The 27,982-nt window shown below is 41.2% G+C and overlaps 1 protein-coding gene and 1 long non-coding RNA gene across 2 annotated transcripts in view; one reads left to right on the forward strand and one right to left on the reverse strand.

The window, feature by feature from the left end:
- Positions 1-10,418, forward strand: part of LOC110001715 (uncharacterized) — a 34,511-nt gene extending 24,093 nt beyond the window's left edge. The window contains exons 2-3 of the long non-coding RNA XR_002278789.2: positions 335-405; positions 7,548-10,418. This is a non-coding gene — a long non-coding RNA (uncharacterized lncRNA). The remainder of the gene's footprint in view (positions 1-334; positions 406-7,547) is intronic.
- Positions 10,419-12,203: 1,785 nt separating this feature from the next.
- Positions 12,204-27,362, reverse strand: tmem161b (transmembrane protein 161B). Its single transcript, XM_020657897.3, has 12 exons — positions 27,121-27,362; positions 22,428-22,531; positions 21,113-21,193; positions 19,772-19,869; positions 19,484-19,640; positions 17,986-18,137; positions 17,834-17,894; positions 17,567-17,707; positions 16,797-16,910; positions 15,634-15,808; positions 15,172-15,268; positions 12,204-15,075 (listed from the first exon to the last, which is right to left on the reverse strand). Exons 1-12 carry the CDS (start codon positions 27,121-27,123, stop codon positions 14,780-14,782), a joined length of 1,479 nt encoding a protein of 492 aa, XP_020513553.1. The 5' UTR covers positions 27,124-27,362; the 3' UTR covers positions 12,204-14,779.
- Between the last annotated feature and the right edge of the window lie 620 nt (positions 27,363-27,982).

A 27,982-nucleotide genomic window follows, 5' to 3' on the forward strand; every position in this document is an offset into this window, starting at 1 on the left:
AGGATGCATTTTTTGAACTAAAAGGAAAAACATTCTCTGGAATTTACTGAGTGGCAGAATTGCCTTTACGGTATGCATGATCAATATCAGAAAATCATCCCATACGTTCAAGGTCTTTCTGATCAATAGAAGAGAAAAACATTCACTTGATATCCTCACCTGTCTTTTTTAGCCTTTCTCCATTCTGCCTTTATCCTTATCCATTCAACTGGTTATTATTCCCAATGTCTGACCTCCTGCGGTGCTGATGGAGAATCCTGATGAGCTTCTCAAAGAGAACTGAAGGAGTGACAGGTGGTCCTGATGATATCTATCTATTCTCCCCCTTCCATAGCACCACGCTGCAATCCTCTCCCATTGATGTCACCTCTGATGTCCATGGCTGCAGCAGAACACAGCAGACAGGTAAATCAATAGGTGTCATAATCGATAGGTCAGAATGAGGAATCAGTGAAAGGCCAGTGCCGATCGATTCCCACATTATTGCACTCTACCCTCTGTGCTGTCATTAGCTATGAAACCCTGTAGGGTGCCGAACCCCCTGCCAGCTTTTTCGCAATATCAACTAATCCTGATGATTAGTTCTGCTCTGGCTGAAGGGGCAGAGGATGATTTTTTTCTTCATCTATGTGCGATGTGTTATGTTTCGATATCTGCCTGGCCCTCACACCTCTGACCCGTCTCTCTGTGAGATGGATCCTCGTTAGGAGAAAGTCCACTCGCCCCCCGCTGCATGGAGACACTGCCATCATTAGTGAGGGACAGTGCTGTGTGGGGGCCGCCGTGCTGCAAAGATCTCAGACCAGCACTCATGAGCTCCAGGAGAGGATCTTGGAGCTTTGTGGGTTGAAAGGTTGAAAATCTTACACCACTCAGCCAAGAGCGATCCTGGTCAGGTACAGAGCTTAGCAAGACATCCACCTCAGCTCCCAGACGAAAAGTTCATCTGGCTGAGCCAAATCTGATTTTCACCTCTGTCTAGACTGGTGTCATATGGGGTGAGAAGATGGCTGTCAGGAGTCCGCTTGTGTATTTTTTTTTTCTCAAAGAATGAAACCTTTCTATGTTTTCAAAACCTATGGAATACCTAATACACTATAGCCTTCTAACTCTGTATTCTAAGGTCCTGTTAACCCAACAGTTATTATAGAAAAACTGCTGCATACCACATTTGATATGAAATCATTTGAGTTTTGGAGAGACTTTCTAATATTGGGTGATCTTGGTTAATCCTTTATATCAATTACAAAATCCATAAATTTAAATTCATGATAGTCAGAGGAACAGTCCTGGCAGCTTACCCGACTGTTTTCACCCAGAGTGAAGGTAGCAAGAGGTTACTGAGAGTAGCATTTGCTGACAGTTGAGCATGGATGTCTGTTTTAGGTTGTGGAAGTTTCGTTTGGGCAATTGATAATATATTTTCGATTCAATTATCACAGAAAAAAATCCTTCAGAGGTACTTTCCTTATGTATTAATACAGCCAACATTAAGCATTGCGTTGGTTTGGAACAAATATGTAAAAAATACACATAAAAAAATAACAAATATCGGTGTATACTAGAAAAATTATACGGCTACACACCTCTCTTTTGACCCTCTTAACCTGTTTTGTCCATCGCTTCTTCCCTGAAATGGCATTAGCATAACTCCCCAGCCCATAGAGGTAATGATGGCGTGAAATTATGGCTGCCTCAGCAGACCTTATTCCCCTCTCTGCTTCTCCCTCCCTCTGGGTCCAAGGCCTCAGCCTTGTCTCCCATGCCTCCTTCTTTCTCTCCTTCCTCCTCTCCCTCGCTCTTTTTTCTCCTTTGCCTCCTGGTTCCATTCAAAGGGAATGTGTAACTGAATTTGAAATTGAGTGCCCTTCTTTCAAGGACCCCAGCTAATGAGACGTTTTGCCTTGAAATCTAGGCTGTAAGGGGGAGACCCTGATGGGTGGAGATGATAGCCACCCTGTACGTCAGGTGTAAGGCTGTCCAGATCTTTATCACTGAGAAGGCTTTCTATAGGGCTGACAAGTAAGGATAAGCCTGTACACAACGAGCAGCCCTTCTCCAGGTCACCTGGGACGACCATGGTGAATCCAAAAGCTGACCCAAAATAAAACATCTCTGTGATCTGCATCTACGGGCCGACACCAGCCACTGCTCCTCCTTTTGAATACATGTATTAGACGCTATATTGTTAATAAAAAAAATAGGCCCATAAGGGTCTGGAAAGAGATTGGCGGTGACGGAGATGGCGGGGACTGGATAGGGTTGGGTTGAGTTGAGGCAGGATGGAAAGCTGGAGGAGAGAGCCAAAGAGATGGAGACAGGGGTCAGACCCATAGAAACAGGTACACTTGACAGTTCGCGGTCCGGGGTTCATCCGAGACGGGTGCAATGATGAAAGGAATGGAGAGCTTTGCGTCCTAGGGGTTCCCCCTCTAATCAGGGGCCCTGAGGAGAGAACCTTGCAGCCTATATGGGCCCCTAGCCGCTGCAAGCTACTGTCATGCTAATGAAAGAGGCTCAGGGTGTGAATGGAGAGGCTAGCTTGTTACCAGAGTGCTAATTAATGCATGCAGCAGGAGTGTGTGTGTGTGTGTGTGTGTGTGTGTGTGTGTGTGTGTGTGTGCCTGTAAGGGTTTTATGCATTTTAATAAGGTATATGTGTATTTGTGAGTGAGCATGCACGTTTTCTTGTCAGTATGACAGAGAGGTAGACACATGTGCGTCCAGGTTTAAAAAGTGTGGAAATAATTTTGCCTAAAATAAATCTGCACCCAACATCATCGTACTGCTCTATAATAAGATTACTTTTAAAGATACAGATACATACAGCTAGAAGAGATTCCATGGGCTATATGGGGGAAAATAACATCTTTAGAATATGCAAATTCTGTGTATTATATCATTAATTCAAACTGATCACGATCTCAATCCATAATAATTATTTAATGCATAGAACCTTAACGACTTCCTCCTCTGCAACCTGCGCAGTCTACATCATTGTGTGATTGGAACAAACCTGTCTGATTTACTTTCATATGACCAGCTGCATCACAATGGCTGCCGAGTATAAGTGCCCTTGTGTTTGTCGTGTCCCAGACTATTCGATAAAAAATTATCCTTGGAGATTTGTTAAGGGGCCTCAGCTCAGACAACCCTTTCTGTCTACTTCACAGGTTCCCACGAACCGATAGATGGGGGACTCATGGATGTCCAGCATATGGCCCTGGGCTGCGGCATCATTGTCTGAGCTGTTTGCCTGAGATGAACAAACGGCATTGTTGCACGTGTCATTCAGACAACACTTAGGGGCGTGTGTCAGCGAAGAGAATGCCATCAAAGTGTGTGACCTTTTAATTTGCTGCTGGCCTCTCCCACAGACCTCTGTGTGGGCCGTACATGCCCAATTCTGTCGACCAGGACTCAGTCAATCTCGTTGCTATTGACAAGAGACATGTTTGCTGGATTCAGTTTGACTGATGCAACCCAGGAGGAAAAAATCCAGTAGATTTGTTATAAAATGCAGACATGTTTAAAATGATTATTTCAGCAATGGGGTCTAATTTAAATGAGGTTAAATGCTGCGAGGTTTTGCCAGCGAAAGAATTACCACAAGGCCTGAAATGTGAAATTGTCATCTTTGAAGAATTAAGATTATTTTCTAGAGCGTCTACTTGAATATCTCAGAGGAAGTGACCCAGTACAGCTGTAATACGCTCATGAAATATGCTCTACTTTTCCCATCAATCAGCTTATGTTCAATTTTGAACTGAAACTTGGAGTTTAAGCTTTGTAATCTTTTTCTTAAAAGCAAACAAAAAAGCCAAATATGATTCAAAATTGATAGAACCACAGAGTGATATTAAAAGTGAATGCCTATTAATTGTTGATTTTTATTAAAAAACAATATCCTGCATCACGAGCGTCAACATCCTGCATGCATTTCAGTTGAGTACGTTTACGAGCAGCAGTTCATCCGGTCTAAAACACAGTGTGCTGATAACAGAACATATAGGTCACTGTCTCTCTTCATGAGTGCTACACACACTGGAGTTCCTACATTTTGTTCCACCAGGCGCTGCCGCCAATATCCCGTCCTATCCCCAACCTTGTCCGCTCTGTAAAGTGCCATTATAAAAATGTCAAGGGGTCCCTCTCCCTCGTCCTGCCTGTCAAAATCATGCGCCATTATGCAAATCAACGTGTGAACACACACTCTCACAGATTTACATAGGCTATATGGGCTATAGGCGACGGTGAATTCAGATGATTACGAATTAATCCGAGAGATACACATTGCATATGTACATCTATGAAAATGAGGGAATATTTTACATTTGCCCTTGAAGGTTAAAACATTATCAGTGCATTAACATGTATGTGGCAGCTGCGGATCAGGAGGTAAGCAGGCAGGTCCAGCAATCACAGCACAGGGGGGGGTTCGATACTCGACAAGGCACTGAACCTCGCTTTGCTCCTAATGGGCAGGCCGGCATCTCTTGTGGCACTCTGTCGCCAACGCAGTATGTGAAAGAATAAAAGAGAGGCAAATTGTAAAGCTCTACTTAAGAGCAGTCTAATCGTCATCATTTTCAACCACACAATTCTTTTTGAAAAAAATCCCCATTATATCTATATGTTTGTCCATTTTTAGCCTGAGAAGAACTGTTTGTTTAGCATTATTTTTTTCAAGAATACTTTCCTTTTTCTACAACTAGTATCCATCAACATCGTCAGGATCCACCCAGGGACTGTGAATAAAAAAAAGCTTCAAACTAACTCTGGTATGACACATTAAACGGCATCATTTATGTATAATTGTTGTACATGGTTTATTTACAAATGAAAATAAAACATGGTTTAAATCTTTACTTTTTCTTCAGCAAATATGCAAATGAACAAAGCTCAATCTTGTGGGTGTGCAGTGAAATACAAGTCAGTCAGACACATTCTCAAATTTGAATATATTCTCTGAGTTAAGAGGATTTTCACCACTGATACTTTTTATTGAAGAGATCATGCTAAATGGTCCAATGCCAGCACCCCTTTAAACTGGGTTTAAAGTGATTTTCTCAGTGGCCATCAGACAGAAGTGCATGTGTGATTTTACATTTCTTAACTCTCTCCTCTTTCACCAGTCTTAAATGTGTGAATGACAGTTTGTGGAGTGGTTCAGCTGTGCTGCAGAAATGGAAATAGTTTGCGTGAGAAAAGAGGGAAAGAGGGACATACAATGCAGAAATATGTAATTTATGGTGGAAAGCATGAATGTAGCTTAAGTGGCGGTCAAACCTTTAATGTAACCATTTGGAGGCAGGATCATTAAAGCAATTTACCTTGACTTTCACTGCATTGCTTTTTAAGTAATGACAGAGGTCCTCCTGTTGAGGGCAAGGGGAAAGAGTAACGTTTATCCCTCTGCTGCATATGTGCTTTACAGAACATTACATTACAAAAATAAAGATAGCACTGATAACTTCACCGCTCAATGACACATCAGGGTATCCATTAGCCGCAGGAAGAGCATAAGAGAGGAAAAAAACGGGGGAAAAAAGGAGAAAGAAATCGAGATCTGGCCCTCTGTTTTGACAGCCCTGAACCAGAATATTTCTCCATTGTTTGTTTCTGGGAGCAGAGGAGTCATGGATGTGCTTTGAGTGACAGTGAGGCCTATGCACGCTGACATGCGGAGCTGCTTCACATTTCCTCTAATTGCTCCGCGTTGCCCGAGCTTGGCACACATGTAGAGCATAGTAAGAGGGCGTCTTTTTAGGTCGAAACAGGGGGTGCTGTGATTTGGCATACAAAGAGAAAAAAGAGGGGGGAAGAAGAAGAAGAACGTGAGCAGGAGGAGGAGGAGGAGGAGGCGGCGGAGGAGGAGGAGAGGTATTCTATTATTCCTGATAGACTCTTCTGAAGGACAGAGAGGTGATGGCCTTGCTTGTACAACTCTGTGGCATAATAATACCCTGCATTAAATCTCTGGCCAGTTAGAGCAGAGATATAGAGCCGGCACACCTGATATATGACATCAGGTATATCTACCAATCAGCTGTCAATGATGGCTGTAGGTTTTGTGGTTATAAACAAATGAAGAAACAAAGACAGGGATGTGAGGGCTACAGTATACGGTGTTATTCATGGTGTCAGTTTGGACTCACGGTGTGCTGAGACGCTCTGAGATTGGAGGAAATCCTTGCAAGGGAGGGGAAAAAAGCCTCCATCCTTGCTGATGCTATTTTAATTAAATAGTTGCTAGGTTACATCTTGCAGAACGACAGGGGTGGGTGGTGTGGCACAGGCGCCAGAGTAAGGGGTGTGTGTTGGTGTGTGTGTGTGTGTGTGTATGTGTGTGTGTGTGTGTGTGTGTGTGTGAAGGGACATATCTCTGAACAATGAAAGCACATCCCCTTTTTTTTCCCCCACACCCAATCTATAATAAGGATTTCAAATGTGACACATATTGACATGAAATGCAGTGCGAGCGATTTTACACTCTCTAAAACTCTCTCTGGCTCTCTTGCTCGCCCTCTCCACATGTTCGCCTGCCCTTTTTTGTTTTTCTCTCACGCAACCGAAGGTGGAGGGGAAGCCCCCCTTTCATCTCTGTGACATTGCTTTTCACCTCTACTGGTGACTTATGCCGAGGCCTGGTGCTCCCATTGCGCCCTGGGATGCCAGACTGATGGAGGATGCCACAGGCCTGCGTACCCTGGCAACAACTCCTCTAACCCTCCCCATAACACACACACACACACACACACTAACACACAAACTCCTCCAGCCTCCTCTTGCACTCCAAACTCCAGACCTCTACCCATGCAGGACTCTGACCACACAGAACCCCAGAGTGGGCAGTGATGGATGGGGCTGGAGACAGTAGAGAGTCCCTTGATGTTGGAAATAAATCTGACAGGTCCTACTGGATAAGGCTGAGCATAATCTGTCTCATTGACTCCATGCTGAAGGGTGTGTGTGTGTGTGTGTGTTTGTCCTGTCTCTCCACCCTCTTTTTTTTTTTATTTCTAACAGTCTCCCTCTATTCTCCCCTCTCTATGCCAGCAGAGATAATGCCATAATTTACAGCTATGCATTATAGAAGATGAATGATAGTTGCTTTTTCTTGCTTAATATTCATTCACCGCGACCAGATAATAGTCTTTTGGTAGGAGGAATGAAAGAAATACCTTCAAAAGGATTGAGCATTTTTATGTTATATTCTCCCTGTAATGTGCTAAAAGTGATATATAATTCCCAGTCTTTCATTAGAAACAAAATTGATAATGATGAAAGTGTGCTCTGCTTTTCCTTTTTCATAATCTTGTGTGAAATATTGCAAGGAGGGAACAAAAGTTAGCTTTTGAGATTTTCCCCTATAGTCTCCTGAGTGTGTACGGAGCCTGCTTAAAATACATGCACACACATAATTTTTGCAAACGTCTGGTGCAAAAAACATCTCCTCTTGATGCATATCCAGCATAAATATGTATTCCATGTCTCTGTCACAAACAGCTATTTCTCCTTTCACATTCATTTCTCTGTCTCCACAGCTGAGTGTGCAGTAGAAGTTTCTGGAGCTGCAGTGTGCTCGTGCACCAACAGGAGCTGGAGGCGAAGTGTCTATGCAGAGGCCTGCTTCCCTCGGGACCCTTCCAAATGACTCCGGTGACCCTGCGGCCCTCCTCGATAGTCGGCATGCACTCCAGCAGGTCGCAGGCAGAGGTCAGGGGTCACTTGAAGCAACACGGTCTCAATATGTGACACAGACTAACAGGATCAAAAGGCAAATGAACTCTTTGGACAAGGTCATGTTTTTGCATGTTGGTGAAAGGATTGACAAGGCTAGTGATTTAACCTCAAGTGCAATTATGAGAGGTTGTTTGGTGTCTGAATTTGACTTCCTATTACAATTTGACCACCTCTGTCTCTTTGGTTCTTTATCTAATATCTTCCAAAAAATTTGAATCCTTGTTAAAAAATGTTGTTTTAAAAGTATACATTGACTGACTGTATCTAAAAATATACAGCTTTGAATATTATGTTGTGCAATGCCTTTTTCTATTTAACAAGCCCTGACCAAATCCAGTGAATTAGGGATGACAGTGTTAAAGTGCAAATCTAAATAGAGCTGGTCATATTAGCTTTATTTGTAGAGATATAGCTTTAATCATTTGAACACAATATACTATCAAGAATAAGAGAAACAAAAATCTGATATTATGCCTCCGTGCATTGCTTTAAATTATTTTCATCCCAGCACAAACACTGAATGTGTATCATTAATATCAGCTCTGATCTACAAGCTACATGCTAACTGACTGGGTTTAAATAACGTACATTTCTCCCTCCATCCAGAGTAATGTTCCAAATTTGTTGCCTTCATTCCAATCAGCGATATTTCCTGGTCGCAGCACGGTGTTACATTGTGTTAATTAGAACCATAGGCTGGCTTTATGACAAAGTGTGGGAGGACCTGGAGGTTGAAGTGCTGCATGAATGCGATGTGCATCATCAGCCTAATGAAATATAACAGTGAAAATTAAGTCAGCCGCACCTGAGGCACGCAGAACAACAGGGTTACTGATGCCAAATGATGTAGGCTTCAGCTGTGTGTGTGTGTGTGTGTGTGTGTGTGTGTGTGCGCCTGTGTGTGGATATGTGTGTGTTTATATAAGTGCATTTACCAGAGCGTGAAACCACAAAGGAAGCAATTATGTTTGTTACTGTATTAATTCTTTCTTTGGAATAGAAAGGAAGAAAACACTGCAGAGGAAATGTGATGTAGGCTGCGTATCTTTTTTTGTCCTAGTTGGAGCACCACATTCGCCAAAGTGCATCAAAGTGTCAGCAATTCAAATATGAAATATGGATGAAGACAATGGTGCATTTCTCACAATTTTTCTAATAAACTGTCAATCAAACTGCTCTCTGAATGACACTAATATCACATGATGCAGCATCCCGAATCAGAGTCCTCATCGATGCTCGTTCCCCCCCTTTTGGCTCAATGTGAGGCCTGTCCTCCCCTCTTATTATCACCATCATCATTCGGACATGAAAGGAGAGAAACAAGTGCCGCACCATTGCCAAGGAGAAACCTTGATCTCCCAGCATTTGCATTCGCCACCTTGTTCCATTGGGTGTGTGAACGCAGTTAGCAAGGTGGTCTCTGATTGGATGCCACTGAAAAGCTGGCATTCTGCTACAATGCTCAAAGCAGACGACAGGCTCTCCCCCTCCCCCCCCCTCCCCCTCTCTGTACACTGTCAAACTCAGCTAGTGGCACTAGGGGGCAGCCCACTCTGACAGTTGTTGCTGTGAAGCAGGCATCTAGAGGAGGGTTTTCATCAAGAGAAAAAAGAAACAGAGCAAGAAAAAATATATATTCAAATGATTAATTCATTCATGTTGATTCCTTTTAAAAAATCTATTAGGAGTCTGTGAGCTAAGAAAAACAGACTGTAAGCTGTGTGAAGCATAACATTCATACTGTAAATCATGGATTAAGCATAGACTCAGAATATGGCATAATCTTGTCTTTGTGTGCCTCACTAGAAGCACATAACTGAACTAATAATTAATAATAATATATGTGGTAAAGTTTTCTTTACCATAAATAAAATAAGCAGCCATGGTGTGTCTGAATCAACCCCTTTCACCGTGAGATGTGTGAGAGATTGATAAGCGACACATCTCATTTTAATTCTAAGAATGTTTAAAAAGGCCAAGATGGATAGGGAATAAAAACCGCACATAATCTAGATTACTTCTTTTGTTTTTATTAGTGAGTGAATAGGGGTCGTTAATTTATTGTTTCTCATTAGACACATGCTTACACTCACTGCAGAAGGAGCTATATTGTTGCAGTGTGTTTGTGGTGTGTGGTATCTATCAGGATGCTGCTGATTGAAGCCCGACAACAATAAAGCATGAAGCACCCAAAAAATGAGCCGTGTTTATTTGTAAATGAATGGATGTAAGAATAGTGATTTGAATCTCAAGGACAGTCAGCTATTTCTTATTTCTTTCACGAGGCAGTGGACTTAACATTTCAAACATGACTAGATTTAAACGTACTTTGCTTGGTTATAATCTCGGCCTCTTTTTTTTTTTTTTTACCTCCATATTTCCTGCTTTGCATACAGAACAGGTGCATGTTTGGCTCAATGAAGGCATGACACACAACTATGGATTTTTGATGACAATTATAAGTGAGGTAAGTAAATGATAAAAGGGTTAGAATAAGAGCGAGAGTTGCAGGGAAAAGGTGGACTATGGTGGAGACTCTCCTCCTGAATGAGTGTATCATGTATTTCTGGGTATTATCTGTGGTTTCAGCTGCTGCAGATCTATCAGAGCTATCTGACCTGTTCAAACAAGATTAAACAAGACCCGTTTTACATTCTCCACATTCCCTTTATTCCAAATTACCTTCTAACTGTCCCCTCTCAATTAGTATTTTTTTTATTTCTCTGAGCGTTCCTGAGATGCAGCATGAATAGGCTGAATTGTTCCATTAGTATATAAACTGCATGCTCTTTTGCAAACTATTAATAAAGGCTATTGATCAAACTGTTTCTTTTTGTGTTTTCATTTATCTTTTTTACATTTTTAATGCTTCCTTGTGTATTCAAGGTACACAGTTGAATACGGCCAAATATTAATGTCCTATCTTACTGGTTGCTGCATAAAAAACACCTAAATGAATTGTGCTACTTTCCCAGCTGTTGTCATGGTAATGAAAAGATGATAATTGCATGTGTGTTACATTTAAAATGATTGCTGCATGCTGATCTCCATCAACCAACGTGTAATTGGCTCTTAATTCAGCAGGGGATCTTTTTTTTCTGTTTTTATCTTCCTCATTATTTGGGGGTATCATTGTAAAGAAAGCCAAAAAAAAAAAAAAAAAAAAAAAACAAGTCAGAGGAGTTTAAGCAATGTAAAGTGTTCTCTTTTAGGCCTTTCACTGTACAAGGTCAGGTCAGCGGTGAAGTATGGCTGCTGCTTCTCACAATCGACATGAGGGTGGGATCACCATTCTGTGTCGGACAGAAAGCCCACTATTATAGCCAGCCCTCCAGAAGCTTCTCATTTCTTCTGGCTGTGTTGGGGACAGAAGAGTTGGGGTAGGGGGGTCGGAGCTCCACACAGCGCTACGCAGAGAGGGACCTCAGTGAATAGGCCCCACTCAAGAGAAATAAAGGAACCTCTTTGCTGGTTTGTTTTGGAAGCTGTCTTATTGATCTGTCTACCAACGAATGAATGCATTGGCCCAGTTTTCCCGCTAGTATGAACAATGGCACTCAAGGCCTGTATTAACTGGGCCGATGTTATTCTCACAAAACGGCGTCCGTTAAGGGGAGTTTAGGAGCGCAAGCTCGTCGTTCCATCCTGTTATCAAATCTAATCTAGAAATAAAGAAATCAATGGTCACTGACAGCATAAATCGATGTCAGTTGGCACAAGGACGTATTTCATCAGTAAAATGATGCTAAAACACAATTACAGTATCGCTGAGCACCACAAAGACCGTTAAGTGTAGTGAGGGAGATGCAATTTCAAATCAATCCTGGGACCTTGAGGACCCGAAAAAAAGAGCCACACAAAAATGCAATTAAAAGCTCAGAAAGGGAAGACCTGATGTGCTTACAGGGCACAGAATAGAGAAATGAAGTTACAATGTTGAGGTCAAAATGTTTACAAATAAAACGATTTTCACATCTAATGGCATAAATTGGAAGACATGGGAGAATGAGACTCAACTGAGTTACACTACGTTCTGAATGGATGCGAGGCATCATTAGGCAGTCTCTTGTATAAACCAGAGTATCCTCAAACTCCAGTAGGAATGCAGACGTGCCATTTTGATAGTTTATTGACCCACGGAACTCATCTCAAGTGAATATGTATCTATAACATATCCAAACTTGTTTTCCTCTCCACAGTCATCAGTGTTGTTTAATGACTGTGACAAAAAAAAACCTATTGGAGACTTCTACATCTTAAAAGTGCAAACTGACAATTATGGAGGACTTCTTTTAACATTCTAAACAAAAGCTGAAAATCCCTGATTTGAATTTACCAGGCGTTCAGATTAAATGCATCTAAAGTTTTGTTAATGAGCCTATCCTCCCGCTGTTCTTCAGCCACGAACGTATGTGAGGCGAGCGAGCCTGGGGAGAAGAATAACACAGAAACTAGCGTGTAGTAAAGAACATTATTTATTTAAGACAAAATCTAAAGCTGAAATAAATACATGAGAGAACAACATGTGAATTTACTTTAGTGAACCCAACTATGAAGAAAAAAAATAAAAAAACACAACACTTTTAGTGGCAACAAACAGAAGAAACAAAGCCTCATCGGGCAGCAGATTTCTGAAAGTATCCCAGCTACTTCTGAACGGACCAGACCATAACAAATAAAAAGGTTGATCTGCAACTGATTTGTCAAACACATTTTCAAAACTGATTTTCAGCCACCATGCACTCCCATAACAAAATAAAGTGTTTGCTGTTAAAATTAGAAATGTTTACAGGCCTCGACATGTGTAATAAATACAAAAACAAAGGTAATCAATAAAAAAAAAAAAAAAAAAAAAAAGTCATTAGGACATACGATTTTGAATGAAAGGTAAGATGGTAGTAGACGAGAAATGAGTTCAGGAAGTGCAGTGAGGAAAAAGGGGGTTAAATCAACTCGTACAAATCATTTTCATGAAAACAATCTAAATTAGGCAGGACTGATACATTCATTATGTGCATATTCCCCGTTATTAGACAAAACTGGAGCTAAGACTTTCAACACCTGGAGCTAAAAAAAAAATGTGATATGGTGCTGCTTGAGTTTGTAAAAATGTGTCTGTATAAAACTCATAGAGTTGAAATTCAAAAATGACAAGTTTGATGATCAGATGAATTGCCAGAAAGACCTCCAGATTGTGTAATAAAAGCTGGCATCATGTACCTTACATTCCTGAAAAGACCAGACATCATATTGGCCACCTGTTCAGTAAGCACAAGGATAACTTTTGTGCGCGCGTTAACCGAAAGAATCACACAGTACACAAAGACGCTGTAAATACCATTATGTCCTGTTGTGAACAGCGATCCTCTTTTATCAAGATGGATGTACAGAAAACAGAAGGCCGCAGAGTTGTTGTCCAGTTGTAGTTTCAAACACGAGCAGACACCACATCTACAGACATTAGGACAGGGGAACAGACTCAATTGGCACCGTTTTAAAAATCTGAATTTTTAAAAATTCACAATTTGATCCTTTTGAAAAAGAAAAGTAGAAAAAAAAGGTTCTTAATGAGTTTAAAACAACAGATGTGTTAAGAAAAGGAGAACACAAAGGCGGTAGCTCTTCAACAGTAGTTGACATCGTCTCCTCTTGATCACAATGCCCTTTCAGAGTACAGCTGATGTACAGCAGAGACCCTATACATGCAGAAAGACAGACATGTGCTATCCTCCCTTAAAATCATCCCTGCTGCTCAAAAATAAAGAGCTTGAAATCCTCTCATAACTTCTAAAATGGCTCAGATAACAACAGGGAGGTTCAAATGTCAAAACCTAAAGTTGTCCTTGACGGCATGTTCCATCAACAATATCTAAATACATCAGCTTCAAGTCAATAGTATTTCTTCTTATAGATATAGCATCTCCTCTCCTTCTTCTTCAGTTATTCACTATGTAACCCTGACAGCTCTTCACAACCATCAACAGGCTGCCCCACTCCTCCTCCTCCTCCTCCTCCTCGTACAAAGACAGACACAGTGGTTCTCGCAGCAACATTTTAAGACTCTCTATGATCCTTCTGTGGTCTGTGGAAATGGAATTTAGACATTTAAGTGAAACGAGAACTTTTCTTAACAAACATATTTGTATCGATTTGATAATAAAGAAAAACATGGGGAACAAATACTTAAATCAAGTCACACATCAGCCTCCAAGACCTTCCCAAGTTTCATGATTTTCCATCACCTAAAATTCACTACAGATACAAAATAGAGGCTCTCCAGGCCCTAAACCTAAGAACCAATCAATTAACGGATTGTATGCTTTTATGCAAAGTTACTCCAAAAGTGTTTTTCTTGAATAAGTATTTTTTGGTCTCAAAATCACATCCAATAGTAGTTTTCAGTACCACAGAGATAATTTAAATAGGAAGTAAATAGACTTATCGACCCCTTCTTCTTCTTCATTTGGGCTGCCTACAGTAAAGTAAATCATGTATATGAACATGTTGATGGATCAAAACAATTTCATCAAGAGACCATTAATTATTCTCCAAAGTGACTGCTTTAAAAATTGACGTGTTAAATCAATTGTAATCACAAGCTAAGACACCGTATTCTGCCTCCAATCGTTAGAATTCATTCACTACAGTGGACCACTTTCTTAGAACAATGCCGATACACCAATGGAACCGTTGGTTAATATTCTTCCTACTCAAGCTTCAGTTTTTAGGGTTATGAATCTTGCTCTTCAAAAAAAAAAAAAAAAAAAAAGGTATTGGTCATAGTACTAAAAAAAAAAATAACACAAGATCACAGAGTCATCCTGTGAGGAAGCACAGAAAGTTGAACCAGAAGCTCTGATGATATGGTCAGTCATGGTGAGGGTGTCAGAGGGAGGGAGGGAGAAAAGGAGGAGGGAAGGAGCAGAGTCATCAACAGGCCTCCGTTGCCCCAACTCAGTCTTTTCTGATCGGCCGGACACACGGCCCATGCTGAACACATGGGTGCATGGCCGCCTCTGCTGGGCTTCTGATGCTATGCCGCCATGAGATACTGATGGTAGAAGAGGCCAAAGAGGGAGGTGGAGAAGAGACAGGCGGCGATCCACCAAGAGAAGAAAGAGAAGAGGCCCCGGAAAAGCAAGGGGCTGAAGACAGTCCGCAGGCCCCCCAGGGCCACTGACAGCTGGGCCACTGACCCCCGGGCTCCTGTTTCTATACCTGGAGCTGGTGTTGAGGCAGCTATTGGTGGCGCCCCTATCACAGAGTCAGAGTTCAATTCATAGACGCAAGGCAGGTCATCTTCAGGATAGACCCACCAGGAATGTCCCCCTGTATTAAAAAAGGACATGAGGGGAATACAGAGTCAAACTTTGGAAGGAAAAGATCAATTATAAACAGGAAATCATCAAGTAGTGTGTGACTTACCTAATGTTTTTAGCAGCAAAGTGGTATGTAGCAGCATCACCAGTGGTGCAACATACTGTAGTGCGATTACACACAAGTAGTAAAAAACCCGTGCGACCTTCGTAAAATGAGAGAAAGAGAATTTCTATTTTACTTTGTGCAGTGCCATACGTTTCAACTGGAGAGGGCTTTAAAAAGAAAATGACAGGAGATTATGTGTATGAGTTGTGTGTTCTATGTTCTGTAATTTACAAAGACAGAACCCTAAATGTTTTGCTTTAATAAAGGGAAAGTGACTACTTTCCACATTTACAAAACCAGGAGGGTAGCACACTGTCACCGGTTAATATGGAAATACAGATCTTAACAATACTATGCCTTTTAAATCTGTCCAAAAGTACACCATGTTTCTTAAATAGTGGATTTTTTTTAACTGATGCAGATCTTCAGAAAAGGGGAAAAATTCGGATTATTCTCATTCACCATCTTCTGCAGGTCGACAGTGCTTATCCGTCCCGCCTCCTTCTTCATCTGGTCCACGCCCTTCTGGGCCAGGTTGAGGTAGGCCTGCAAATGATGTCTCATCATAGCGAGCCGGAGAACACACATCAGTATGATGGCCCATAACCGCAGAGTGTCAAACGTCTCCTCAGTCATCCTGGTGTTAATAGAAAGACAGGGGGGAGGAAAAAGGGAAAAAATGGTGAAGGGATGACAGAGGGGTGTGTGGCTTACACATCATCACATTGCTTTGTAATTTGAATTGTAGGCAGAGAGTGAGAGAGAAAAGAAAAGAAGGAAGAGCAGAGAGGCTCATACAACTTGGCAAATTAAAGTAGAGAGAGTAAACTGAGAGCGAAGAGAGTAAAAAGGTGCCGTCATGTGACCTTGACAGATTCATAGTCACAGTTGGAGGAGAAACTTTGACACATTACTGAATTCAGGCTTGAGACAAATTAAATATTTTATCTCAGAATGAATAACTATCTTACAAATGACAGCAGTTAGAGATATAATAAACAGCTCTCCCTGAGGTATGACTACATTTGTTTACAGTCTAATTTTAAACCGAGCAGACAAAGTGTGTATTGTCACTTCAACGAACTACGAACTGAATGCAGTCCTTATCTCATTGAACTGTTGTAAATTCCATTTTTACAACTGCTGTTGCATTGTTTACATCCATTTCCCAGCACAAAAGCAACAATTACTTTTTATTTCACAGCTTTGCAGAGATGTCCCCATTCCTCGTGTATGAATGGCAGGTAATTAGCTTGTCAGATATCAAAGGAGCCAAACAGGCTTGTCTACCACGTGCAGATCAATCAGCAGAAGATGCAAGCACAAACACCTCCAGCACAATCGGGATTGCAAGGAATGTTCAGGTAATCTTGTACATGAGCTGCAGAGCATTTAATCACCAAGCTATTGGTGCAATAATAAGAACTATTAGAAGAAATGATTGGAAACTTTAAATTGACTAAATGTTTACTTTACCTTCAAAACGACTCGACTACAGAAAGGTTCAATCTTTTAATGTGTTTGCGTGAACACAAACAAACTTCAACTTTAAACACGTTTGATTAATTCCTGAAACATCTGGATCAGACATGAATTGATTCAAACAAATAAAAGCATTAACTTACAAAGGCACACTCTCCTTATCCAGAGTGGGGTTCATGATGTAGTCCTTGGTAATGGGCTTCACCCACAGCAGGACCATGATAAGAGGGGACAAGAAGTTGATATGGAGGAGAGTCCTACAAAACACAGGAGGGAACATAATGCCAACAAACCGATCAAAATGACTCAACGTTTTCTAACAGGATGTCTTTTTTCCCCAAATGTTTATGACAACCTCTAAAAATGTGAAATGTTATTAAGTGACTCTGCGTAGGTCAAACAAGTCAGTTTAATAATTACTTGATTTTTAATTTCAATTTGAAGTAAACACATGCAGAAATAATGTCCATCAACAACTCTCTCTGAGTGAGGTGAGAAGATAGCCAAGATTTTAAAGGGCTAGGAGATAATCCCTGTTGGTGACAGAGTCTGAGGATGTAAGCTTGTGACAGTTAAGAGGGAGACAGGAAGAGGAGGACATCTTGGAGAGTCTGCTGTGCCAAAGGGGATTATTCTGGCTGGGATTTGTTCCCTACTCTGTACTCTGTACCTACCCCCCCCCCCCCCCACACACACACACACACACACACAATGCAATGAGAAAAAGTACAAAAGAAAAGCACATAACAATTACACGATCTGATCTTAGAGGTATTGTTTTGACCAAGATATCCTGACTTCCCACCTTTTACACTCTTTATTTTGTATTAAGGATAAAGAAGACATCAAACATTTTCAATGAAAAATGCATGAGGAAGCCCCAAAGTGAATACAATTACTGCGGTGGACTCACTGTGTAAATTTGGCTGTGGTCAGATTGAGTGCGTCCAGGTGCATCTGGGCCAATCGTAGACCAGGGAAAGTGAGAAACGCTCCAATCAGGGAGCAGAGAAGGGCGAGGATCAGCTTGAAGGTTAGTTTAGATATGGGACCCCTGTGAAAAAAAATAAAATAATAATGCATAGTGAGATACTACTGTAGTTTCATTAGTCATAAAAAATTCATGAAGGCAGAGAAAACAAAAAAAATGATGCTGCAAGAATACTGATTTTGTACTTACTGGGACTCTAAGCCCTGGTGCTGCAGAAACTGTAGAGCACTGTCGGAGAAGTTTGAAAAACCTAGAAATGTAGAAATGTTTGATAGTCACTCACCCACAACATGTACAAAATATAGTTACTAACTGGGTCAACAACCTGGAGGAGTGCTCACCTGTCTCCAGACCAAACTCCAGGTAGTTCTCAGTGACGATGAGAATGGCCATGGCTTTGACGAAAAAGAAGAAAGCAAAAGTGATGCAGAGTGAGCGCTCTCCTCCTTCCTCCAGCTTGAAGTAGTGCGCCGTGAGAGAGAAAAGAGTCTTGCTGGGGAGACAGAGTCAAGGAAAAACCATCTCCAGAAGCACTCTGACACATAAAGCACAGCCAAACTGCTTTTCAGGCACTCTTTCAATCACTTTGACAATTCAAGGAAAAGCAGAAATCTCAGAAATCAACTGATGAAAAAAGAAAACCAACAGTCACCGCTCAAATGTTTTTCATCTTTACACAAGTCAAGTTTGTGCATATTTACAGTCCTGTTTGAATCCATTAATGTCCTGATATACAGCATGTATGGGTATTTGGTACCACAGCCATTGAGGTTGTAATGGCGTTTCCCTCCCCCATAGACACTGATCACAAGGCTAAGGGCAGCGCATGTTTCTAAGTGAACTCTTGGTTGCCACAGAGATGAAACTCCCTGAAAGTCCCAACAACATTTCAGGTGACAGCGTACCAATTTTTCACTCCTTTTCAGTCAAAGAATGGTATTCAATCCAATGGAGCCTTCTCTCGGTCCTTTTTTAACCTTCTTCTTTTTTGTACTGTGAAGACAGCTGTATAAACATTCTCCAGCCAAGTTCAAGTCAGCATGAGGCTGAAAAGACTAATCGTTATGTTTGAGCTGTCAAGCAGTTGGCTTGGGCTACAATTAATATAGTGCAGAGGGGGATGAAATGCAGTCCCGTTTTCAAATTATAGTAAAACGGAGGAGCTAGCAAGGTACCATTAGATGCAGATACTTGGAAGAGCATGCTGCTCTTGAGGTATTCGCAAAGGTTTAGGCGGTAGACCTGATCTCCAGGGCAAGAGTCTTGAACATATCATCAGAGCTAAAATGGCAGGCTGTAATCAAGAGTCCCATTAACACATATATTGAGCCAACGCATTCCTTCATCTTCATAGTCCCATTTCATCTGTTCCACACACTGTCCTTTTCCCCGAGCATATCAGGCTGCTGGGCTGTGAAAATGTGGCTTTCAATCTCAGACATAGGCAGGAAATGACACACCATCTGACCGCAGTGAGGCCAGGAGCACTGGAAAGATTGATCCCTGTGGTTGGTTGCAAGGATAATGCATATTATTTAATCATCACTCTGCAAGGCAAGTGGCTGTGAAGCATTAAGGGGGCCAGTAGGAGCTTGAGCAGTCTCTCTCTGTCCTACGTGCAGTCAAGCTGAGATGTTTTTTTTTTCCCCTCGTGCAGACAAAGAAGTGAACAGCTACAACACATATACAATGTACAATAAAAATTATGGAAACGTGTTAGTGCAGATGATAGACACAGGCTGTGTTACCAAGGTAAAGAGTTTACAACATAAAAGAGAAAAGATAAGGAAAAAAAAAAAAGGGTTAACAATGGTGTAAAGGCGACAGCTGTAAGGATACATGACAAAAGCGAGTACCAGCAGGCACCAGACCACACTGATGTTCATCTCTCCTGAGGGCTGAGCCACACTGTAGTACAGTTCGGTTATCAGATAGACCAGGGTTGCGGCGACTGTGAAATCCACCAGCCACTGGAACTCTGGGAAGTAGTGCAAGGCTGGGGATGCAAAAGGGAAAGATTAGAAACAAATGTCCACACCTACCCATAGTATATCAGAGTGTGTGATTAAAAAAAGTTTAGTTTAGACTTTTATTTTTTTTAATATTTGTCTCATCCAGGATTTATACCTAATGTGTCGACTTCTGTGATGCATTTTGTCTCCAGCTGTAAGTCTATGTCCTTTGGAACCGTTAGAGGCTTATTGTCTATGTGACCGTTGTACTTCCTGGGGGGGGAAGCAGAGAAACATCTTGGGTCAGAAAGCATGAACAAGGAGCAAAACAAGTAGTCAAGGTAAATGGAATTAAAATTCAACAGTTGCAGAGGTCTCATTACATTTATTAGAGCTAATACTACTGGAGTCTGCCATGACCAATAGAGGCGTCTCATATGCAGGGCTAAGTCGCTAACAGCAGGGGAATGGAGATCTGTTCTTTAGGCTTAAAGAAGTGTCTGGTGGGCCTCCTCAGTTCTGTTCTTTGTTTGCTCAGCTCTGTGTGTGCCCAGGACTCACAGCACAATACCACTGTAAGACTCTAGGCCCAAACATGCCCGGGACAGATTTCATCTCTGAGGCACCTGACAGGGGAAGAAAAGGGGCTCAGCCTCACCCCTGACTGAGGGAGTCGGGCGGCTCACAAAGGGAAAGGAGCTACATGGCACGAGCTGGCAAAAGGACAGTGGTCCATCCTTTTTTCCCCCTCCAAAGGGATTATTGGACATGTGGTGCTGAAGAGCCTTGACCTGCCTCATACAGGGTCAGAGAAAAGGATCGCACAACAAAACCTCCTTAAGTTAGAAGCTGGACACCATGAGGAACAGTAAGGATTAACTTTGAGTTGTGACTCCGATTTATATTCACATTTATAAGACGAGAACAAAGGAACCAGCACTAAATTCACGTGTCCAACATATGGTTCAGCTTCCACCTGCAGTCCTAAAAACTGAGTAGTAGGTCTATTGAATTGCAAAGTAGTCTTAAGGAAAATCATCCTCTAGATTCAAAGCTTGACATCTGACTACTTTTAAGACATAATGCTGTTTAGGAAACTTTGATTTCAGAGAGGATGCAATCCTTCCAAACTGTCATCCCTTAAAATAGCCTAAATAATAATGAATCCTAAAATTTAGACCAACTTTCCTCACATCTACTAGACAGGGCCACATCTAAGCCAAGATGCTCTGAGCCTCGATGACGAACCATAAAGGAACGAAACTACAAAAATAGACTTCTGTGTCTTTACTTCAAACGGGCCTTATATGAGCCAAACACAAACACATCAGTTTCATCTGTTTGCTGACATGCCTGTGGTCTCCATCCATCTCTAAAGTCGGCTTCTCATCTTCCCTTTCCTCGCTGGTGAAAGGGGAGGCCTTATTGTACCGCCTCTGCCCCCCCCCCCACCCCACCCCACCTCCAACAATAGCCCTTCGTTGTTCCAGCCCCTCCACCGAACCTCCCTACTTACCTGTCTTTCCTCTTCTGTCCTTTTTGTTTCCCTGCTAAGCTCCTCAACTCATCTTCCGTAGGGTGCTGATACCAGTGCAAACTGTGAGCAGAAAAGGAGAGATGAGGAATCAGACTAAGATATGGACAAATAGGGAAGAGTCAAAAGAGGAATACAACAGATATTTCAAAGTTTTGGAAAATAGGGGGGGAAATTAAGACAAGCTAAAGATGATGATAGATGCGGTGCTTAGATGTAAGTACTAAGAAATAAAATAATTAATCATGTGGATTCAGAACTATGGAGAGAGCTTAGCCCTTGTCAGACTGCTTTTTTTTTTTGCAAAGGTGTCATAACTCAGCTCAGCCGTCATCATGTCTTTCTACATTCATACTGATTCCGTGACGGCATAGTATTGGTGTCCCATTCTGTGAAGGGCTCATGTTAGGGATTCAAAATGTAACAATTATTTTAACTTTCATTTTCTGTAAAATAATGGAATTTTCCTAAGCACGACAAGCTCCCATCACTACTGAAGAAAACAACACTAATCTCCATGTGAAATACTCTTAAAGCATTCAATATCGACTCTCAATTCTATGATTAGTCCATTTTTCTTTTTACTACTATGATTAGCTCTCAAACACCTCACACAAGACGGACATTTCTCCCAGCTTGACTTTATAGCAGCCTTTCTGACACAGATTTAAAGAGCACATGTGGGAAGCTTTACAACAGCAAGGTTATCTCTCCCTCAGGAGCGAGTGTGAAATAGCTCATTTAAAAGCATCTTTCTGTAGGCGAACATTTCAGGGACCCTTCTTAACTTTGTTTAGACAGCTCATCACAGAGCGAGTTGAAAAGCTCTCTGTTGGGTAGAGGCGCATAGAAGGAGCACAACTTGTTTATCCCCTCTCACATTTATTTACTATGGAATATGCATTATGAAGTATCCTGAGGGGACACTCCAGGCCTCCTGTTTGGGGCATAAGTTTTTTGAAAACTCTTTCAACAGTGCCCTGAAAAGAAGACACGATTAATTATTAAGTGTGTTCCTAGAAGCTGTTGAAAAACATACGTGGTAGTAATGAGAGAAAATGAGGTGGGGACTTTATTTGAAATATCATGTCTCCTATTGGTTCTTGATATAAGATTTGATGAAAACCCTTTGAACCACTCTTAAATCTGAGTAAACATCTCGTTCTATATTGTCCTGTATCGCTTTTGACCCCCCCCCCCCCCAATTAAACTTCTCAGAAGACCAGTAGCCAGAAGAAATGAAGCTGGAGCAATTGGAGGAAGCATCTGAAACAGCGTGTACAGGATTCTACATTACCTGCCACTGCACAGTAACCATCTTGCGAAGGAATAATGAGGTATGATTTTCTGAATTACACTGGCCATCACCATGGTAACCACCAGCTGCACACCGATCACACCCTGTGAAAAAGAGATGGGGAGGGTTAAATAACATTTAGTAGTCATGGTAATCAAACATGCAATAAACCAGCAACAACTAGAAAGCTAAGTTTTAAATAGACTGACAAAGACGGGGCGAGTCTTCTAACTGTGCACTGGAAAGGGTTTTAGAAAAAAATTCAGAACACAATCTCAGTTTAAATGCTCCCAAATCACAACAAAATTGAAAGTGTTTGGTTGAATAACAAAATTATTTAGATGTGACCTCTATAGTTTTTCACAGAGACCCCATAGTGTTGTTGTTCCTACAAAACGTTTCAAGGCCGCAAAGGACGCCAATATAGAGATTTCTATCCTGTTTCCATAACATACAATCACAATGAATGTTTATCCAGCAACATAAACAAACTGGTGTGTGTGTGTGTGTGTGTGTGTGTGTGTGTGTGTGTGTGTGTGTGTGTGTGTGTGTGTGTGATAATACAGAGTCTTTCACACTGCTTCTAGTGTTTATGAGGACAAGTCCTTGGCCCTATAGTATTGAATGACATTAGTAATGGAGTAGACTTGTTATAACTGGGCTGTTCTGTAAACCTTTTGGCAGAATCTTAGACGTTTTCCCTCCAAACTTTTGCTATCAAATTTGGCCTGAATGTTCATTTATAATAAATTACTATAAACAATGATAGCGATAGCAAGCGCTCCTTGAAAGAGTCATCAGTTTGTAACAGTCAAAACACAATTATTTGACTGTGTCACATTCTTCAAAGCATTTCTATTGTTTAGTCAAGCCAACTTTCGAAACCAAAGAGACAGTTTAGAAATGTGGCTACCAAATACTAATAACACCGTCCTCCAATCATCTGTTCTCAAGGGCCTGGACATCATTCTCACCTGGATTCAGGCGGCTATAATGACTTTTAATCACATGACTATAAGACATCTCCAATAAGATCCATGTGACATCATGGCGACTTTCATGACATTTCAAAGTGTGTGGGAAAACATACGCCTCTTGCATGATTGGGAAAACTCAAACTCAAATCGACTTTATGCTGCTATGTGGTGGGTAAGGCTGCAGGATTCTGGTCAAAATGATAATCACGATTTAAAAAAAATTATTGAGATTACAGTTATTAACCGTGATTACAAAAGACCAATACTGTATCACGCACACCTCCAGACAGCAAACACTTACTCATAATTAAAAGTACCATAAATTGCCTAAATTTAAAGAGATCTATAATATTCACTCTCACCATTAATTCTGTCAGTCTGGAACATCTATTGAGTAGCGTTGTGAGATGTGTAGCTCAAAAACCTCCTAATTCGTCCAATGCTGGTGACAGTAAAATCCCTTATTTCAGCTGCTGTTTCTTAGAAACCCCCCCCCCACACCCACAATTTTCTCCGATTGGCCAGCTCTGTTTACAGTCGCCGGGAAATTTGAGTGAGATTCAGGTTGGGCGTGTCCTACAACTTAGCTCTATGGTTTGCTCTTGAAGTCTGGTTCTGGCCAAGTCTCGCAAAGTTCTCGTGACGTTTTCGTTCAGAGCAGCAGGAAACCACGTCTAAGGATTACGCCAACAACGGCATATCTTGTATTCAAAAAACCTTTGCTGAGGTTACAACATTATAATATTGTATGTAATTAAATATGGATCAACTTTAAAGATCTCCTTTAAGGATTAAAAGATTGAATTATTGACAAATCAACCTTTTCATCGGAGTCAATTTAGTGGTTTGAATGCAATGTTCACTAAATGACTGTCTGAAACATCTGTCACAGCGTCAGCCTCACTGTGCCCGGGAGGATGAACATCCAGCTCTCCTGTGAAAGGTACCCAAAGATTTAGGAACATAAGAAGCTCAATATCAGCCCCGCACACTTAAATCAATATTCACTTAGGCTTAAGAGGGCAGAATCATCCCCATCATGCTGCGTTTTATCCACTCACCGTCGGATAAGGTGTGCGAATTGGCCTCTCTCTTTTGAAATCAGCAGGAATCATTGATATCTCTGCCTACACACATTTTAGCAAAGAGAACCAATTAGCAACTAATCCCTCACACTATATATATTTCTTTTTTTCCAATGCAGGTCTTCTGCCAGTGCTAGATCGGGCCTGGGCACTACTAAATTCACATGCGGAAACTTATCACATGTCTATTAAAACAGCCGGCCCTAACTGAACTCTCCTTAATTCAGTTCATGTTAAAAAGGAAATTTAGAATGCTAATTTCACCAACCTGATGTGCATCTTGATGTCCATTTTCACAATTTCTAGTTTATTAGGAAATTGCTTTGCACTAAACGGAAACTGAATACAGGAAATTAATATTAAAATTAGTATTAGTTAAAAAAATGCAATACTGACTCTGCTGACATGCAGATTCCAAATATGTGTCACCTTGGCCTATGTTCATGTAGGGAGTGTTTGGCATTTCCTCACTAGTATGAAGCATACTCAAGGCTATTTTTTATTAGTACTGCTCATAGTGTGTTGGTCTCTTTTCACACTGAGACAATTCATATTCTGTACCCAAACGAACAATCACTGATTAAAAGTGATTATTTAACTTTCCACTCTGGTCTCAGTGAATCCGTAAACTTCCTCAGATTTTTGCCGTCATCCTAAAATGAAGTCTAAATTTCAGCAATTACAATCTTTAAATGAATGTTTTAGAAGTAATGAGAGTTGATCTGCATTTTAGATATTTAAACTTGACTTCACACATTGGGCTTACCTGTGTCTTAACAACAACACTGTACATTATACTATATGTTTTGAGTTGAGGTCAAACATATGTCTGACTGCAGTATTGTAGAAAAAGTAAGTGAATGTCTCAAACACAGAGGAGTTTATAAGGCCAGTCCTGTGAACCAGACCTAGATTTTGGATTGGTCATGGGGCTCCCAAGTGTCACTCAGCATGGGGTAAACTCCAAAAGCTAAAGTCAATACCTCTTCTGGAGTCAAAGAAGGAGAGATGGGTGCCATTAACTTGACAATTATGCTCACTAAGTTCATGATGCGTGACCGAACACAACCTCTCTGGCTCAAGACATTTCTCCATGACAGTAATGTTCAGGCTATATAGGTCAAAAGCACACAGCCTTTGGTTGGTGGATGCTGACCACTCTGTGGGGGCCGCGCAAGGATCTCAAGCCTTGGGGAAATTGAGACAGCATGGACTCTCTTATCTTGCCTGGTCTGCGTGACCCCCCTCCACACAACAACCAAATGAAATCTGTAGGGGGTGAGGGGTGGGAAGTGCAGTGGTAACTACCATCTATAAGACCTCAAATGAATCACCACCATTTTTGGCAATGAAAACAAGCTATGAAGCATTGAAAACCTTACTGACCTACAGTATGAATGTATCCACAGATTCATTCATCAGGTCAATTCTGGAGGCTTTTGACCATGAATATTACAGCAATGGTTAGAGATGGGCCTTAGTATACAAACTTTGAGCATATTCTAATAATAATGCTATAAAAAGAAAGTATTATTGTTCTAATTATTATTATTATAAGATTCTGTGAGTGATATCTTTATGTTTTGATGATATACAGAAGCTAGTTTATTTGCCTTCCTGCTTACTATGGCATTGCAGTGTACGCTGTCGGTGTAATAATGAACTAGATAATGATTTGTCTTCTTGCTTTGTTGAAGAAGAAGAAGAAGAAGTAACTCTAATTGTTTCCATAATGAAACGCTATTGCCTTGTTGTTGTCTTTATTGTGGCATCATTGCCATGTTCCGAAACTTTAAGAGGAAAACATCCAGTCGATAGAGACACCCTGGTTCTACTCAGTAAAGAATAAAACAAAAATGGACTGACTGGGGAAAAGGGGAAAACAACAGTATGAATCTACCTAACAGTGCTGGAGCTCCCTCACATTTACAGAGTTGATGTTGACAACACTGCATGTGCCAATCGTGCAGAGATTACAGAAACAACTTGTGTTTCATGAGGAAAGTTGGAGATAAGTGGGAGCAGTGACACCACCACACACTCTAAACACAGGTAAAGGGGAGAATTGACGTGTAATGATTTCCCTCAGCTTATTCACAATGAAGCATTACCCTGATGTGAATGTGCAGGTAACTTCCACACGGATGCATTAACGCTCGTGAAATCCCAACTGTGTTGAGGGGCATCCTGAGGTCACACTGAGCAGGTGAGTGAACACACCTTTGCTTTACACCCTGCTACCATCTTGACAAGCATACTTAAACAAGTTGGTATGACTCAAACAGGTGTAACTTATCTCCAGCCTCTTAAAAAAAAAAAGCAGCACCAAACACACTGCATGCGAGTGAACATCACCTTTTTTTTTAAATTACTCACTGTTTATGTCACCATACGTGGCTAAGGCTAAGAAGCTAAAACCCTGGCTAGCCGGGCTACAAGCACCTGCTTAAGCTAGCACGCTAAGCTAACACGTCACACTGCATTTACAATACCAGGTTTATCTTAAAAAAAAACAACAACAACTCAACAACAACACCGGCTCTGCAACGCCGCAGTACACATCCTCACAGCCCCACGGCAACAATGTCCTACCCGTGATGTGGGACACAGAAGAGAGGTGTTCACACTCACCATGTTGATGCAGTGCAGCTGTGAAGGACTCTTCCCCGACAACACTGAGCACCCCGAGCCGCGAGGAGCACATAAGACCTTCTTGCGATGGTAATGCAAAACAACAAAATGAAGGGTTTTTTTTTTTTCATTCAAATCGTCACCGTTTCATCGCAGAGATGGGGGTTGTATGGGTCAGGATTCAATGGTTCCAGTCTCCGCTCCCAAGTATTTTCCAACTGCAGTAGAGGTCACGCTGAAATTTTGGGTAACGAGGTGTCTGCAGAAATGCCTGTGAACATAAAATAAAAAATGTATATATTTTTTTATAATTCTCACTTTGTAAAATCAAACTTAAAACTATTGTAATGCGTTGTTAAAAAAACATGTGAATTTCTACAATATAATTTTACAGTTTAATCAAGCTACGCATAGGCAATGTCATTTTTTACAAGGCACAGCAAAGACCGCCTGTGACTTTGCTTTAGGACCTCCGCAACCGGAAGAGAGCAAAGAGACGCCACTAACACACATGAATTTGATCGGCACCTGCAATGCTGTCAGTGGGCACCTGGCCGACATCTAGTAGTGGACATAAAACACCACCTTTTGTTTGTTTTTTTCTGTGTGATCTGTCTATGTTGTTGTGTATGTTTTCAGAATACAGTAAAGATAGTGGCTGTATCGTTTTTCACTATTTCATACAATGATTGGCCCTCAAACACTTCTGTATTGGATTGTTATTATTCTGTAACACAATTTCGTAAACTCCTAGACAGGTTAAAAAGTAATGTATACGTGTACACTACATTTAAACATGTGGTTGTAGACAAACCAACAGAAACGTCAAAACAATGAAGGCTGCTTTTATTGGTTATAGGTT

This window comes from Labrus bergylta, chromosome 2, assembly GCF_963930695.1.
Source record: "Labrus bergylta chromosome 2, fLabBer1.1, whole genome shotgun sequence".
Classification (NCBI taxonomy): domain Eukaryota; kingdom Metazoa; phylum Chordata; class Actinopteri; order Labriformes; family Labridae; genus Labrus; species Labrus bergylta.